The sequence below is a fragment of the Petaurus breviceps genome, unplaced genomic scaffold (genome assembly GCF_028583685.1).
Source record: "Petaurus breviceps papuanus isolate PSGF00001 unplaced genomic scaffold, PetGlider_PUasm1.0 173, whole genome shotgun sequence".
In the NCBI taxonomy this organism is placed as follows: domain Eukaryota; kingdom Metazoa; phylum Chordata; class Mammalia; order Diprotodontia; family Petauridae; genus Petaurus; species Petaurus breviceps.
The window spans coordinates 20856885-20872882 of record NW_027185759.1 but is presented as its reverse complement, the minus strand read 5'-3'; the positions used below and the strand labels follow the sequence as shown (position 1 = coordinate 20872882).

Below are 15998 nucleotides of genomic sequence, written 5' to 3'. Positions count from 1 at the left end.
TAACTCCCTTGCTGTACATACCTTTGTATCTATCCATATGTGCACAATATATTTTCCCTTAAGGGTAGTCCTTGAGGACTGTTTCCCTTTCATCTCAGTATCCCAAGCGCCCAGGGCTGTCAGCACTTAATGAAATGCTTGCTGAACCAGCAGCGAGCCAGGGAGATGGTGCCCACAGGGTGCTGAGGAGCTTTCAGGGAGCTGGCTCCCTGCTGAGGCAGGAGGGAGAAGAGCTCTAAATCCCAGGAGCAGTTGATGTCCTGCTCCCATCCATTGGCTGCTTCGGGTGACAAACTACCTTAGCAACTTCTGCACGATTTGTTTCAAAGTTCCCTCAGATTTATAGCAGAGCCCCAGGAGCACGCTTATGTGCCTATGTGCCGGAGCGACACAGACAGTGAAAATTCTGCATCACTCCTGCCTTAGTACATCCTTTAGATAAGGACGCCCCAATGACAGAGTGAGTTTCCAAAGGCAGCCAAAGGAGCACAACGATCTCACATGCCAAAAGGCCACACAAACGCTGCCTTTCGGTGGGCAACTGAGCAGATGGAATTTCCAAGGGCTGCTCGCCCCCCCAAGGTTAATCTGAAGGCTCTCTCAGCAGGACATGAACCCCAACTGTGGCTTATTCCAGACTATCGGGGCCCAGATGCATTGCTTTCTACCTGGAAGAACATCCCATTGCACACCACATCCAGTCCCATGCTACCAGGAGATATCAGCAGTGATTTGGCTCGAGCAGGCCTATTTTTTCAAACTACAGATTTCATTTGAACTCAGATCTTATTCAAAGGAATGGCAAGCAGGGGGGGATCACAGAATTTTCTGTACCATGGGACAAAGAGACAGAGATGGTACCCCTGACCCTGGGCAGCGACAGGGAAGGGTGAACATCTGCCACCACGGTTTTCTTTAAGTGGCTCCATCTCGTTCAGGCTGAGTAATCAAATGTGGTTTCAGGAAGCAGGTAGAAACATTTACTTCCTTTGTGGGAAACAATGGCGACTTGATGAGATGGAGACCCCTGTCATCTTCTACTTACTTCACGGTTTAATTGCAGGGCTGCCACCTCCTAATGATGGAGCTGAGCACCAGCTCTTGTTTTCCTGCATAATGCTGCACACATTTTTATTTCAAACCTTATCTTTGTTTACAGGAAAAAAATTACACCAGTGCGCTTCTCTTTGAAGGGAAAGAATTCCTTCTCCATGTAGATGGTCAGGCCCAAGTCTTTTGAATGGGTACGGTGTTCTAGAACTAGGCACAACTGTGCAATGTCTGGTGAGGAGGAGAGGCCATTCCCCTTCACTAGGGAGAAATGGCAGACTGGGGCCCCTGTCTTGTGTCCTTCCTGACACTTTATCAGCAGAGGGTGGTTGTCACAGTCTTACTGAACAAAGACAGTGAATTTAGGAAGGGTTACAAGAAGGGAGTCTTCTTCTCTCAGTTAAAATAGTCCTAATGTCATTTCTGGTGAGGCGGTGAGGGGCCTGCCAGATTCACTGCTCAGCAATTCTTTTCTCAAAAACACTTCTGTCTAGTATACAGAAGGCCTCTGAGCAGTCGCTCCTCTTTGACCTCTCTCTTCTTCCCGATCCATCCAAATATTATTGCCATCCTTATAGATGCCTTTTTTCACTGCTGTTACTATCAAAGGATATTGAAGTCTTTATACCATTTGCAGACCTCTTCATCCTCTGCAACACATGGTAGTGAATAAGCTGCTATTATTTTCAGTGTTCTAGTCTTTAGCATAGGGTTTGGCACATAGTAGGTGCTTAATAAATGTTTACTGACTGAATGACTGGTCTTTTTGTAAATACATTTATTAGCTGTGTGACCCTAGGCAAATCCTATAACCTCTGTCTGCCTCAGTTCCCTCACCTGTAAAATGGGGTTAATAAAGATGCCTGTCTCCTAGGGCTTTGGGGAGGATGAGATAATATTTGTAAAGGTCTCTGAAAACCCTGAAGTGCCATTTGAATGCCAGCTATCACCCTCCAAGAATTCATTACAAAGGACCAGGTTACTGCTGATGAGCCTCTTGTACTTGGCTAGACTGGTCCTTGGGAAGCAGCTGACTTCACACACTTCAGGAAGCTCACTGGATACCTTCCCAGCAGAGCAGAACCTGTCAGCTCTCATGGCCTAGGCCCTGAGAACCAAGGGTCACCTCTACCCTGTGAGGCATCACAGTAGGACTTAGTGAAGAACTCTCTTACTATCTAGAGACGGAACTAGGGTGAGGAAACTCTGGGGGTGCCCCAGGCACTAAAATTTAAAGGGTACTATCAGTACTTGTACAACCTCCTGCAGCTGCTTAGAAACAACCAAGCTTAGCACCACTTAGTAAGAACTCTCGGGTAGAATGGGAGATTTCCAGATAGTTTGCCTCTTCCCTCTGAGAGACTCTCCCAGGCTCACTTAGCTCCTCCCCAGCCATGAACTACTCCTTCAAACACTACCTCCACACCCACCCCACCCCCACATTCCACCAAGCTCCCCATTAGTGATCTCCAGTGATCACAAGGCATCTCATAGTCCTGTGATCTCCCAAGGTCTGGAGCGTTACCTTCCCTACCCCCACCCCTTTCCTGCCTTAGGCCTTAGCAGCCAAAAATGCTAATCCTATCCTTTGTTGCCTGGTCCACTGCAGGACTACCTCCTACCTAAGGGCACGAGTGGTAAAGAGAACTGAATTAAAGGAAAAGGAGAGGGACAGTTAGGAGAGTGCCAGAGCTTGGTAAGGAATAGCCGAGTCTCCTGTACGCGTTTCCCCTTCTCCCCATCTTGACTCTCCCTGTCGGATTCCCCAGACCTTTCCTGAAAGCCAACTGGAAAGGGCAGCTGATGACAGCCGGGAGGGGGCAGAGCATAAGGACACGCTCGGGTCTCTATGGGCGGCTTTGCTCCCTTTGGACACAGCCGAGAAATGCACCTGCTATGTCTGAACGGGGACTCTCCTGCAAAGAGCCTTTTACTGCATTTTTTATGTGGACTAAAACCCTGAAGAGGATCCTCACTAATTCCCAAGACCTTTCCCAGGCTCAGTTTCCAAAAGCTTAGTCATTTTTTTCCTTCTTGATGGCAAATCGGCTTCTTTCTGGAGCCTTGAGCTGCAAGGCCCTTAATAGCACAATTAAGGTGGCTTTTCAGAACCATCAAAAAAGCTCCACAGTAGAGAATCCTCTTGTTAACCACTTTTGGAATTGCTGAGGGCAATTGTTTTTCCCTTTTAAATGTTCTTTATGCAGAAAGTACAATACTGGGATCTTAACTGCTCGAAGCTGAGTCTCTGAGGTCTTCAACATCTAAGTTGAGTGGGAGAATCAGTGTGATTTGAAGCCTGAAAAAAGATCCATCCCTGCCTGCCTGCCCGCCTCCCTCCCTCCCTCCCCAGAGGCAGGAGAGAGGGCTCTACCACCCCAGCTACAGTTAGGGTTTACATTCTTCCTTATCCTATATTCCCTCCTTATGCAGATTACCTAGGCGTGATAGTGAGGGTATAGTGAGTGACCAGGGCATGGCCCCTGAGGCTTGAACTGGTTTTTCTAGCCTAATCTTTCTAGTCCCTCTGATGCCAGGATGGTCATTGTCTTAGTAAAATAAGATAAGTGAGCTTCCCCACTGCTACTGATTATCTCCCAATAACTTTTGTGGGAGCAAAACAAGGTAGATAATATCCCTTCTTTTACTTTCCTCCCCCCCTTTTCCTTCTTCCTTTCCTCTTCCCTTCCTCCTTCTCCTCCCCTCCCCTTCCTTCCTTCCTTCCTTCCTTCCTCCCTTCCTTCCCTTTTCTAATAAGGCCTATGGGTACAACCAGACTCTTCTCAAAAGGATGCTTGAGTGCTCTGGCCTCCCCACCCTGGTGATGCCTCTACTCCATGGCCCCTCCTCTGTGGGGAGTTCCTGGCCAGTACCACCATGCTCCCTTCATTCCTGACTCTGGAGTTTCCCACCTCCTCCCCAGAAGGCTCCCTCCCTTTCTACCTCCCTTTTAAGCCTTGTCTTCCCTTAAAATGTAAGCTGCTTGAGTAGAAACTGTCTTTTTCACTTGTATTTCTCCCCTCAGTGCTTAGCACAATGCCTGGTTCAAAGTAAATGCTTAACAAATGCATTGGCTTAGCTTAGTTCTTATTTATACACACTTCGATACTTCAGATTAACTAGGAGCCCTGGTCAGATTAGCATGGGCTACCTTGAAGGGGAAGCTCCCCTTCCCTGGAGGTCCCCAAGTCAAGGCCCTTGGGCCCCTTGCCAGGTAGCTGGAGGAGGGCTTCTTATGCAGGTGTGGGTTAGATTAGCTGGCACTGTGAATATTGCATTGGGGTTACAGATGTGGAGGCCCCTTCCAGCTCAAAGAGGTGGCCATTCCCTTTGTCTACAGAGAGGGCAAATCCTTCCCCTCAGGGAACAGCTCTGAGAGTTACTGTGCCTGAAAAAATGTATCACTTCATGGCTGACTGTGATGATGAGCCAGCCTCTCCGTGTGTCAGGAGGCTGCTTTTAGGATGGTCTGCTACCTGGCCTGTACTCAGTAACTCTTCTGCTTAGGCTCTACTGGAATAATAATTACAATGACAATAATAGTAGCAGCCAACCTTTATGTAGCACCTACAATGTGCTAAGCGCTCGACAATTATGATTCTTGCAACAACCTCAGGAGGGGGGTGCTATTATGATTCCCATTGTACATCTGAGGAAACTTGAGGCAAACAGAGCCCCACAGATAGTAAAGAGGAAGACAAGCCTTCCTGCCTCCAGCCTCACCTCTGATGACCCAGAGTCAGCTTACTGCCACCATACAGCCTCATTGGAGGACGACTCCTCTCTATTCCACAACGAACTGACCTAAGAGATGGACAGCCTTGATGGGGTACCTGGAGTCTAGGTCAAACCAACTTGTAAAACCAGTCTGTGAAGTTGTAACTGCAATTTGTCCTTTCCCACCCTTGAGCTCTGCCCCTTCCCCCTATCCCACACTCCACCTAGGCAACACCCTGTGACCCCTTTGTTCTTACTTAATCTCTTCATTTCTTCTGGGCCTGGCCCACACCCTCCTTTGTCCTTGCCTTTTGTCTCCTTGACCGGGCCCAAATCTTATCTAAACTGTCTATTCACATGCTCCTCCTGGTCAGCTCAGACCTTTGTCTATGCACTGAGGCCCCTCCCGGCTGGTCAGCCCTGACAATGGCAGCCCTACTTTTTAAAGGTAAAAGCATGTACCCCTCTCACTTGCAGGTCCCCTAAAGGACTCTTGCCTGCTTCTCATAGAAGCGTAACAATAAACTTCTACAACTCTCACTCCAATTAAGCCTGAGAGCTTGAATTCTTTCCAAAAAATATTGCGGGTTTTCTGGTCTTAGATAAGATCAGAATTCCTGCTGAACCTATTGGGATCCCATCACCCATCAGCCTCACTAATCCAGAAATGCCCTCCCTCCTTGTGTCACTGGTGCCTTGTTTTCCCTTCTCCCAACCTCAGCCCTCCCTCAGGGAAGTCAGCAGACTGCCAGGTCAGCTCTACCTTCCCCCAACGGATGTGGGCCCTTCCCCAGGCAGCACCCCCCCCACAGAGGTGGGCAGGCTTCTGGGTCAGGGAGACTTGGCTGGCAGGAATTTCAAGGTGTGTACTGACCAATCATTGTTCTTGGCCTCTGCAATTTTCTGCTTGTGTGGAATCCCTTTAAAAAGCCGACATATTGTACCTAAAAGGCACTGTCTGATCTGGGTCTGGGAACTACCCCAGCAGTCCCACGGTAATAAAGTCCACTTCCAAATTTTACTCTCAGGGCTCTTTTGTCTCGCTCCTTTTCGGCACAACATTTGTGGGTGCTCCTCCCCTCCTTAAGTCCTCTTATATTTACTTATCTGTTCCCACATTAGATTTAAGCACCCTGACAGGACTGGTTTGTTTTTTTTTTTTGGGGGGGGGGGGTTGGTCTCTATCCCCACCACCTTCCTTGTATACAACAGGCTTGTACACAGCAGGTACTTAGTAAGTGTGGAACTGAATGGAGTCCTCCCTCTTCTATTTGTAAGCAGACACAGGAAGATGATGGGCTTCTAGCGGCTCCCACTTCCATAAGAGAAAAGCCCTTGCTAACACCTTGGTTTAAGCGTCAGTCCCTGAGGAGGTGGAGCCTGGGGCAGCCAACAGGCTTGTAGTGGTCATCACTCTGAGGTCAGTGTCCTATGGGCTCCTTTATACTCCCTCTGGCTCAGACATTCCTAACCTGTGGCAGAAAAAAACATTGTGATGGCTGCGTTTCAGTGAAGTTGGGTTCGCTGGTAATCCTAAACATTTTATGTTCTGTACTTAAAATCATGATTCTGAGAAGGGCTCTTCAGGCTTCACCCTGGACGAGGCGCTCCTTTGCACCCTTAAAGGAAAAATCACTCAGCTTTCCTTCCTTCTCTTTTGGCAGGATATGTGCTCCAAGCACTCTACAATTCAGCCTGAAGGTAAGAAGGAACAGGAACTTCCAAAAGTAAGGAACCACTTTCTCTCAATTCTATTGCCCCCATAGGCTGGACCCCGTCCTCTTTTTCAGAATATGGAGGTTGAATCAGGGGTGCAGAATGATAATGGCTCTCTGCCCAAATAATTATGAAAGTTTCCTCATGGAGGACATTCATAGGTCTCTTGCGTGTGTGTGTGTGTGGGGGTGCATGCATCCATACATGTATGTATGCATATATATGGATAGATGTATATGTTTAAATATGTGCTTATATGTAAGTGATTTCTTCAGAGAGGTCTCTACCCTAAGCCCTTTTTATGGAGACTGAGTTTCCATCACAATTTGAAATAGATCAGCACCCATCCATCCAAATGGTCCCGAGAGCATAGGCTGGGTTTTGCTGAGCATTGGGATACATGAATGTGGGAATCTCCCAAACTAAAAATGGATTCACAAAAGACAGACAGCTTAGAAAAGCTTTTTTCTCAAAACATGGCATGACTCACAGTCTTTCAGAACCAACCCACACCACCAAGAAATGTAAGACTGAATATATCTACACAGAGATGCAAGCCAGACTGAGTAGTTGCCTTCTTTCGGGAGAATAATAAAATGTAGATACCTGGGGATGGCTTGCAATGTCTCTGCGTGTATAAACAGGGAACCACATGGGGTAGACACCCAATTTGTACTTTTGTATTTCAGGGTTAATTTTTTAAGTGCTTTATTAATAGTCTTTTTAAAACATCACTATCACTTCCCAATGATTTCACCTTCACCCCTCCTCCTACACCCAGAGAACACTTTTTAACCAAGCAGTAGCATACAGTCAAGTAAAGTAGCCCATTGACCAGTCTGATTAACGTATGTCTCCTTCCACACCAACAGGCCACCACTTTGAGAGTCCAGGGGCATGCGTTAAGGATTAAGCTTCAAGAAGGTTCACTGTACTTTTAACGAAAGAATGCAGATATGTAAGACTAAGAATGCCAACATATCTAACAAATCAAGAACAGTTAGTTCTTGAGCCTTTTCATTCTTTGAAATTTATATACTCCCTCAAGTAAACAATGTAGCTCCAGGCCACGAATGTGGTAACAAGTGGGTATATCTACACACATAGACATGTGTGTATAGGCAGATATATGTAGCATGTACAGTCACCCACACAGTCCCTAGCTATTCAGAACTCTGAGAGGAATGAGTTGTTCTGGACAGAGCCAAGCTTTCCAGATATTTTAAATCTGTAAGTATGGAATCTTGAGCTGGAAAGGAGACAAGGAAGCTAGGTCCCAGAGAGGTCAGGTGACATCTTCCAGGTCACAGAGCTGCCCAGAGCTAGAATCTGGACAACAACCCAGGTTCCCCACCTGCTCCTGCCATTTCTAGCATACCAGGCTAACTACCCCCGACCCCTCCACTCACCAAAATGCTTTTTTTTGTGTTTTACCCTTTGGGTGAACATCTTTCCCCAGGCCTATTCCATCTTTTTTCTAGAACAGAGCATGCTGGTGCAGACCCTGGGGTGGGTCCTCTGGCCCCCCTGTCCTGTCCTGTGTTCCAGGGTTGCTCATGCAGCCCGAGGGAAGGAGCACAGGGTGATGTGCCCTAACACTAAATGTCCCCTATAGAGTTCACGCGTCTGTCCATCTCTGCTCTTTCTCTCTCTGCCTCTGCTTTCAGCTCCATTTCTAATTGGCTAGTTCTCATCTACTCTGAGCTTGAAAACTAGAACACTGACTTCCTTAAGTCTGGGGATGAACCAAGGCTCATAAATGAGGGGCTGGCAGCTCTCTGGGGAAAGAATAAAGTTCTAGGACACAGACATTGTGGCAAGTACTTCAGTGACTCAGGAGAACTTTGGGAAACTGTCTGGTTCTCAGAGTGTTCCAGATAATGAAGAGACTGACTTATTTGGTGGCCAAGTTGTCCACAAGCCCCGCTCGCCCAGGGACACGCCCTGAAGGGAGGGTCTGGTGATTCAGACAAAGAAGGTCTGGACTCTTCCAGCCAGGCCTGTGACCCCTTCTGAGCAGACTGGAATCTCCTCCAGGACAGGAGTGTTTCCGTTGTGCTTGATTGTTTCCCTAGTCCTGGGCAGGCCTAGGGGCCACCTAGTGGATGTGTGTGGCAGTGAACTGAATGCATGCAATGTGGTACAGGGGAAGGAGTGCTGGGCTTGGAATCAGCACCCCTGGGTTCAAGATCTGGCTCCGACGCTGCTACAACAACAATAAATAAGAGTGGCTAGCATTTATATGGCAGCCTAAGGCTTACAAAGTGCTTTATAAATACTTCATTTGATTATCTCGTGTGATAAGTACAAATATAACCCCCATTTTACAGATGAGGAAGAGAGAGGTGAAGTGACTTGCCCAGGGTCACACAGATAGTAAACGTCTGAGACCAGATTCAAACTCAGTTCTTGAAAATCCAGAAATTCCATGCTCTCTCTGCTGCATCACTCAGCAGCTGGGCATGGCATTCTGGGCCTTCTTTGTCCTCACTTATGAGATGAGAGACTGGCCTGGAGGATTGCTAAAGTCCTTTACAAGGCAGTAACTGGTAAGGTCTTATGTGCTAGACTTGGGTTCAGATCCTGCCTCAGGCACTTATTAGCAAGTCCCTTCATCGCTGCAGCCTCAGTTTCCTTAGCTGTAAAATGAGACAGAAAGTAGCCCCTACCTCCCAGGGCTGCTGTGAAGATCAAATGAGGTCATCTATGCAAAGTTCTCTGCAAACCTTGGAGGGTGATGTAAATGTTAGCGATTGCCACTACCTTCCAGCTTCAGCACCCTAAGAGTCTGCAGAGGGAAGGTGTACATGTAGACGCACCCATCCATACTGACACAAGAGAAGCTGGGGCAGAAGGGAGAGAGAGGAAGATGGAAGACCAAGCATGTGCAGTCTTATATTCTGTGCCAATACCTGGAACATCTCCTCAGAAATTGTTCCTCACTCACTGGTCTCTGGTGGTTGGCTTAAGGGAGCCTCAGATGGTAGAGATATCCATCGTGTCATTCAGGAGGATTTATCAGAGGACAAGCATTATCGACGGATCAGCTTCTCAAGAGACTGGGAGACTCTCCAGTGAGCCACTTCCTAAAATCTAGAGGGCCGAGGATGAAAGAGTGAAATGGAAAGTGTGCACGGTGCTAGGGCAGCAAGAAGCATCTGAGCTACCTAGGCACAGGCTTCAAAGGCCAACGGTGTTCCCGCCAGTTACTGGAATACTTGATGTCCAGAGGGCCCCTCTCACTCCCAACAGGATCCAGATACATTATGTGCTATTGGGAAAAGTTATTCCTGACTAGATTACAGATCTTTCGAATTTATTTCTTTTCTATTTGCTGAAAAGATTTCCTTCAATAAGCATGGAGTAGGGTTTCTTAACAAGAGGATCTAATGAAATGCTGAACGCTCTTGGGCGAGCTCCCTCCAAAATACCCTCCTGCCTTGGACGGTTATTATCAAACAAGATAGAATAAGGAAAGCACTTGGCAAACAAATGCTAGCAATTATTATCAGCCACAGAAGAAAGAAGTTTTAGGCCCAAGTCTGAGGGAGATGGTGCCCATGCAATGGTGGTGAGAATGGCAAAGGCAGTATTCCAGGTGAAAGCTATCTCAATTAATCAACATTTATTAAGGACCTACTACGTGCCAGGGACCCTGTGAAGCACTTATGATACAAAAAGAGGCAAAAGGCAGCCTCTGCCCCCTAGGAGCTCACAGTCTAATAGCAGGGGGCGGGAGTAGGGAGGCAGGATGGAAGGGGAGACAGAGAGAGATGACAGATGGATAAATGATAAAGGGCAGATGGATAGATAGGATAGAGAGGGATGGACATAGACATATATACACATATATAACATATATTGTATGTTAACATATCATAATAAATGTTAAATTACTTAAGCTTCACAATTATTTAATCCTCACTGTACAGATTTAGAAACCAAAAACCACTGGGGCTCATTGCCTTGACCAATAACCACATGGTGGGTGAGTGGCATGATGGGGGCTGCCATCTTCTTCTGGTCCAGTTCTCAGTGCACTGCAGCCCCTCCTTCCTAGAGCTAGGAATCTTCCTGGCTTTGTAAGGCCTTCTCCAAACCAAAGAAGGCATGGATCCCAAACAACCCTTGGGGAAGAAAGGAAGGGAAAAAATGTACTAAGGGCTTACTACGTGTCAGGCCCATAGTAAGGAAAAGGTTTGTCAAGTTCTTACACCTTCATTAGATCTTCCCTCCCCCACAGAACATAAGCACACTGAGGTCAGGGTCTGTTTTTAGTTTTGTCTCTAGAAGAGAACCCTGTGCCTTGCACCCAGTAGGTGCTTAATAAATGCCTACTGAAGGAATGAGTAAATGATTTCTCAGCTAGACTAACTGAAAATTTTCAAGGAAGGAGAGCAAACTAGAGAAGTGACATTTAAGATTAGATCAATAAGAACACATAATAGATAAGAGACCAGAAAATCCCATTAGTAAAAGAGCTTTTTTTTTTAAGTGATTTGGTATTTAACCACCTGTTTCGGAAATCGACAGACAAGTCTTACATTTCATGTTGTATAAGAAAATTTTCTCATGCATACTTTATAGCTTTGAGCCCTGTGTTTGCCATTCATCTCCTCCCTTTTAAAATGCACAGATTTTGGCAACGGCCCAAACACATTGTCCTAGCCTTGGCCATGAAGGAAGTGGCCAGATGTACCTGCTTCATCATAGGAGACGGTCAGTTTTTCCAGCATCTCTCTGTCGATGGACAGAATCTGCTGCTCCAGGATGGCCTGGTAGGAAAGCACGCTGTTCTCTTTGTCCTTTTCATAGTCCTGAAGATGCTGTTTCAGGACTTCAGGCAGGCGGGATTTCACATATTCAGCAGCTGACTGTCATAAAACAAGGAGAAAAAAACCCAAACCAGATTAGTTTTCCATATACTCAACCTGAACCTTTATTTATCAGTGAAGAGTTCTGAGCTCCAGGGGCAGCTACAAATCCAGAGCCTGAAAACCAGAAGAAGAAACACAGAGCAAGAGAGATATCAAAATCAATCCGTGACTGATGGACTGATGGGACAAGAGAGAAGTAAACTGAGATGACTGCAACAACCCCCAGGCTGGTCGGCTAGGCTGTCATTTTTACACATGGTGCTCTGGCCCCCAGCCCCAACCTCCAGGAGGCACAAAGGACTCATTCTGAGAACAGAAAGTGAATATCCAAGAGGTCTTCAGTCTCCCCCTTCCAAAAGATCCCTGTCACTGGTATCTGGGGATGCCAGGAGAAATAGAAGGAGGCCTCTAGGATGATGGTTGGAACCCCAGCTGTGAGCTTATGGAGAACACGGACAAGGATGCAGGTGTGCCACAGACTGATGAGTTGGGGGCCCAAGGGTCACGCCAGTAACATTGCTGGGAATTCTCTCTTGCTAGCTCTATTGTGTTCCTAACCCTACTGTGGTTCTCCTACCTTTCTCTGTTCCTTTTGGCCTCCTCATTCTCTCCCTACTCCCTAAATTAAGGGCTCAATCCTTGAATCCCTGCCCATCTCACCCCTTGCTTTCCTGGGTAGAACTTATCAACATACAGTTCCCAATTATCACAGTTTCACAGATGACCCTGAAGTTGTCCCCAGGCTTACAGCTGCAGTGGATATTTTCATTTACGTGGTTCTTTATGACCTACATTTAAAATTAAATTCATCTTGGCTTGCCTCCCCACTCTGAAACCCAGTGCTAAAGATCCAAGACAAAGACCAGACTGTCTCTGCCTGGAAGGTCCTCACGTTCAACTGGATGCTTCCCCAGTGAGGAAGGCACAAGGGGAGTTCACAGTGCTTGGCACACCTGGGTGTTTAATAAATGATGGCTGAACCGAATTATTTTCTCCACTGGGCATCAACTGTAAATGCCATTGGAATGTGAGTCTGTTACTTAGAACATGCTTTCTCTTCCTGTCATCCCCGTATTTGTCAAGGGTAAAAGTAATCCACCCCAAAGCACAAAGCTCAACATTCTGGAGTCTTTCTTTCCCATATCTTCCATGTCTAATGAGTCATCAGAACCTCTCAGGCTCCTCCTTCTGTGCTGCGCAGCCCATCTGTCCCCTCCCAAAAATAGATACAGAAATCTCTGCTGCTACCACTCCCAATACCTAATCCCTGGGTGACTGCAACAACTTCCTAACCATCCTCCCCATCTCCAGGCTCCTTCAGCCCCTATTGCCAAATCAGTCTTCTACTCAGTCCTGCCTCTGAAGGGCTGAGGGTGGCATTAAAGGTACCCAAAGAGGCTCTGGAGCTAGGAGACAGCTCCTTGGGGCAAAGGACCTCATCATTTCTATTGCTGTGTTCCCAGCTGCTCACATAGAGTTTTGCATACAGCAGGCACAATTGCTCAACTTTATGGGAAGGAAGACTCTTAATTGTATGTGTATGGTCTTGCCCATTTGGGGTCCAGCACCAGGTCCAGAAGTACCTACGATGAGGACTTCTTTTTTCTGATTTAGATGCATTCCCTTCTGACAAAGGGGCTCCATGTTGCTGAAGGCCTGTAATCCAGTGGGATGCCACATACTTTATCGTGTAACAGCCCTATGAGTTTTAAGACAGCTATCGTGTTCTTCCTCATTTGTACCTTGTTACTAGGATGGGGGCAAGGGGCGTGGGTGGAAAAGAGAAACAAGAGGGGACCCAGGCCAACTCTCATTTCTTTGGCATTTTCCTAGTTCACTCTTTGCAACTCAGAATGGAAAAAGAAAACAGGGCCAGTGGAAGCCTTGCCCACCAAGAAAAGCCCCCCCAAGAATAAGGGGGAATATTTCAGCCTGGAGAGTAGCCAGATGCTAGCCCCTAACAACATCTTCCTGGGTTTATATTTAGATTCTATAAGTCAACTGCTGATTAAATTACAACCTGAAAATCTCACTGAAACTGTGTTCAATTTGCATGCAAGCCAGTCAGTACAGAACGAATGAAATTATTCCATAAAATGTAAATGAGCTCACCACATAAGCACAACACATTTAATTCTAGCATTTAATAATGATTTCCTTCTGACACCAGGAACCTGAGAGGCGCATCTGAGAAGGACTATTTTTAACTCACAATATCTAGCTATGTTGAATACAACATTCAGCTCCAGTTTTTCCTTGGAAATGACTTAGATGTCCAGGAAATAGATCCCCAACATATTGTAAAAGAATCAATGGGCTGAATACCAGTGAATCTATATCATGCCATATTTCCTTCCCATTTAGATTAATTTTTTTCTGTCAAAATCACGATGTAAATCTGGATAAAACTGGTGTCCATCCTTTCCATTACATTTTACAAACTCATTTCTGGGTACAGGTTATTTTCAATGTGAGAGGTTTCTGCCACCTATGGGAGGAAAATGGCCCCGGGCCAAGCCTTCCCTTTTCCCAGGCTGTGTCAGGAAACCACTGTTACATTCAGCTGACGTTCTAAATGTATTCATATGACAGTTTAACTTTATGTTCAAGAGAAGCCTACACAGATTCTCTGCCAGATTATTAATTGCTTGTGGAAATAACGATACTATAAGAGCAGAAAGCGGAACTTAAAATTCTAGAATCTCAGTGGAATCCCCAAACCTGAACGCAATGATAATGCTGCACCTCCCAGCAGAGGAGTGACCCCGCTGTCTTCTTTGTTGTCACGGTGTATACTGGAATACTCTGCCAGTACACTGAAGACAGCAGGGGAAACTGAGGAAGCATTTTGGCACACTGAGTGGAGACCATGGACAAGCATCCCCAGATGGATCCCAGTCAGCACGGCCAAAGGGATGAGCTCACAGATGCTTATGTGGTCCCTGAGCACGCTTAATACATGCTTAGTGAATGGAGCTGAAGTGGAAGAGGAGGCAGAAAGAGTAGAATACTTGACCTGGCGTGAGGATGACCTGAATTCAAATCTAACCCCAGATACTTACTAGCTGTGTGATCCTGGGCAAGTCACTTAACTTGTTTGTCTCCGTTTCCTCATCTGTAAAATGGGCAAAATAACAGCATCTACCTCACAGGGTTGTGAGATTAAAAAAAGTACTTTGTAAACCTTAAAGTGGAATAAGTATGTATATGTGTGTGTGTGTGTGTGTGCTATCATCATTGTTATCTGACATTACTGGTTAATGCCACTAGAAAGGAAGTTATCATTAAAGTCTATACTCTTAAATTTTACCCGGAGGGAGTTTAAATTCTGGGCCAGTCAAACCGACTGTTCATTCCAGAAATAACAACAGTGATTATCATGGTCTATCTCTTGTATCTATGTAATGCTTCATGCTTTTCAAGGAACTTTCACATCTGAGGCAGGGGACACTCATGTTCTTTTTGATAAGGGCTGCTCGGAGTTGGCCTCTACAAGAAGTGTTCCACAGGCTCCTGTTGGTGGGGGAAGGACCACTCCCATGACCCCAGCTAGAGAAGAGGGTTTCTGTCCCCAGCAAATGGAACTGCCCTATGCCCTTAGCAGCTGCTGTTAAGAAGCTCCAAATGAGGCTGAATTCACAAATCTGCTCTCTTACAGATGGAAATCCAATTTGGAGTGGCCCAATGAACCCGGCTCAGATGTGAAGATTCATTAAGGGTCATTCCAAACCATCAGGACCATTAGCAGTGACCCACGCTAAGCCTAAATCATCACTGCAGAGGACATCTTCTATACAGGATTTATTTGCTCAAATACCTCCTACTACTAAGAACCATCGGAATGGAAACTCTGGGCGAGTGGATAGAGTCCCATTCACCATGTTGTGTCCCCAGTGTCTAATGTGCTATGCTTGGAATGCTATTCTAGCCTACCATGATGTTACTATGGGCATCACATATAAACAGGTGCTCCATACATGTTCACTGGATTCATGTTTCTATAGGACTTGAACGTTTTCAAAATACTTTCCTCACAACAACCCTGTCAAGTAGGTAGCATAAGTACCTTCATTCCCATTTTACAAATAAGCAAAATGGAGGCTCAGAGAAATTGTCTATTATCTCTTATGGCCTTGAGCAAGTCACTGGCCTTCTCTGGGGCTTTTTTGTCACCTAAGAAAACAGGGCGTGAGATAAGAAAATGGCAGACAACATAGTGCAAGAAAAGGGATGATGAGTGTGGGAGTAACTAGACTTGAGCGCCAAGCCTGGCTGTCACTCCAACCTATGTGACCTTGAACAGGCCCCTCACTTCTCAAGGTCTCTGTTTCCTCCTCTGTAGGATAAAGGGACTAGTGGACCTGGAGAGTCCCTTAGGATTCCAGATCTGTGACCCTGTGATGCTTATGCCCCTCCCAGCTCTAGAGAACACAACTTCCCAGGTCACATGGCTGGTATATCTAGGAGCTGGGCTGACAACTTGGGTCTCTAGAGGTCAAGAACTTGGGTTCTTTCTGTTGAAGGAATGAATCTCGTTCATTCCTTCATTCAACAAGTATGCTATGCATCACTTGCTATGGTTAAGGAATCAGCCACTTTCTGCTTGGCCCCAGAAGGCAGAACTATGAGTAATGGATA

General features: G+C 46.2%; 1 protein-coding gene across 5 annotated transcripts in view; it reads right to left on the bottom strand.

Moving 5' to 3' along the window:
* Positions 1-15998, bottom strand: part of PPM1L (protein phosphatase, Mg2+/Mn2+ dependent 1L) — a 310982-nt gene that overhangs the window by 79848 nt on the left and 215136 nt on the right. For 4 of the 5 annotated variants that reach the window (XM_069083498.1, XM_069083499.1, XM_069083501.1 and 1 more), the window contains one exon: positions 11183-11357. In XM_069083498.1, coding sequence (XP_068939599.1) covers positions 11183-11357 — 175 coding nt within the window. Of the gene's footprint in view, positions 1-11182; positions 11358-12152; positions 12298-15998 lie in introns of those variants that run through there. The other variant, XM_069083503.1, reaches the window with a different exon arrangement.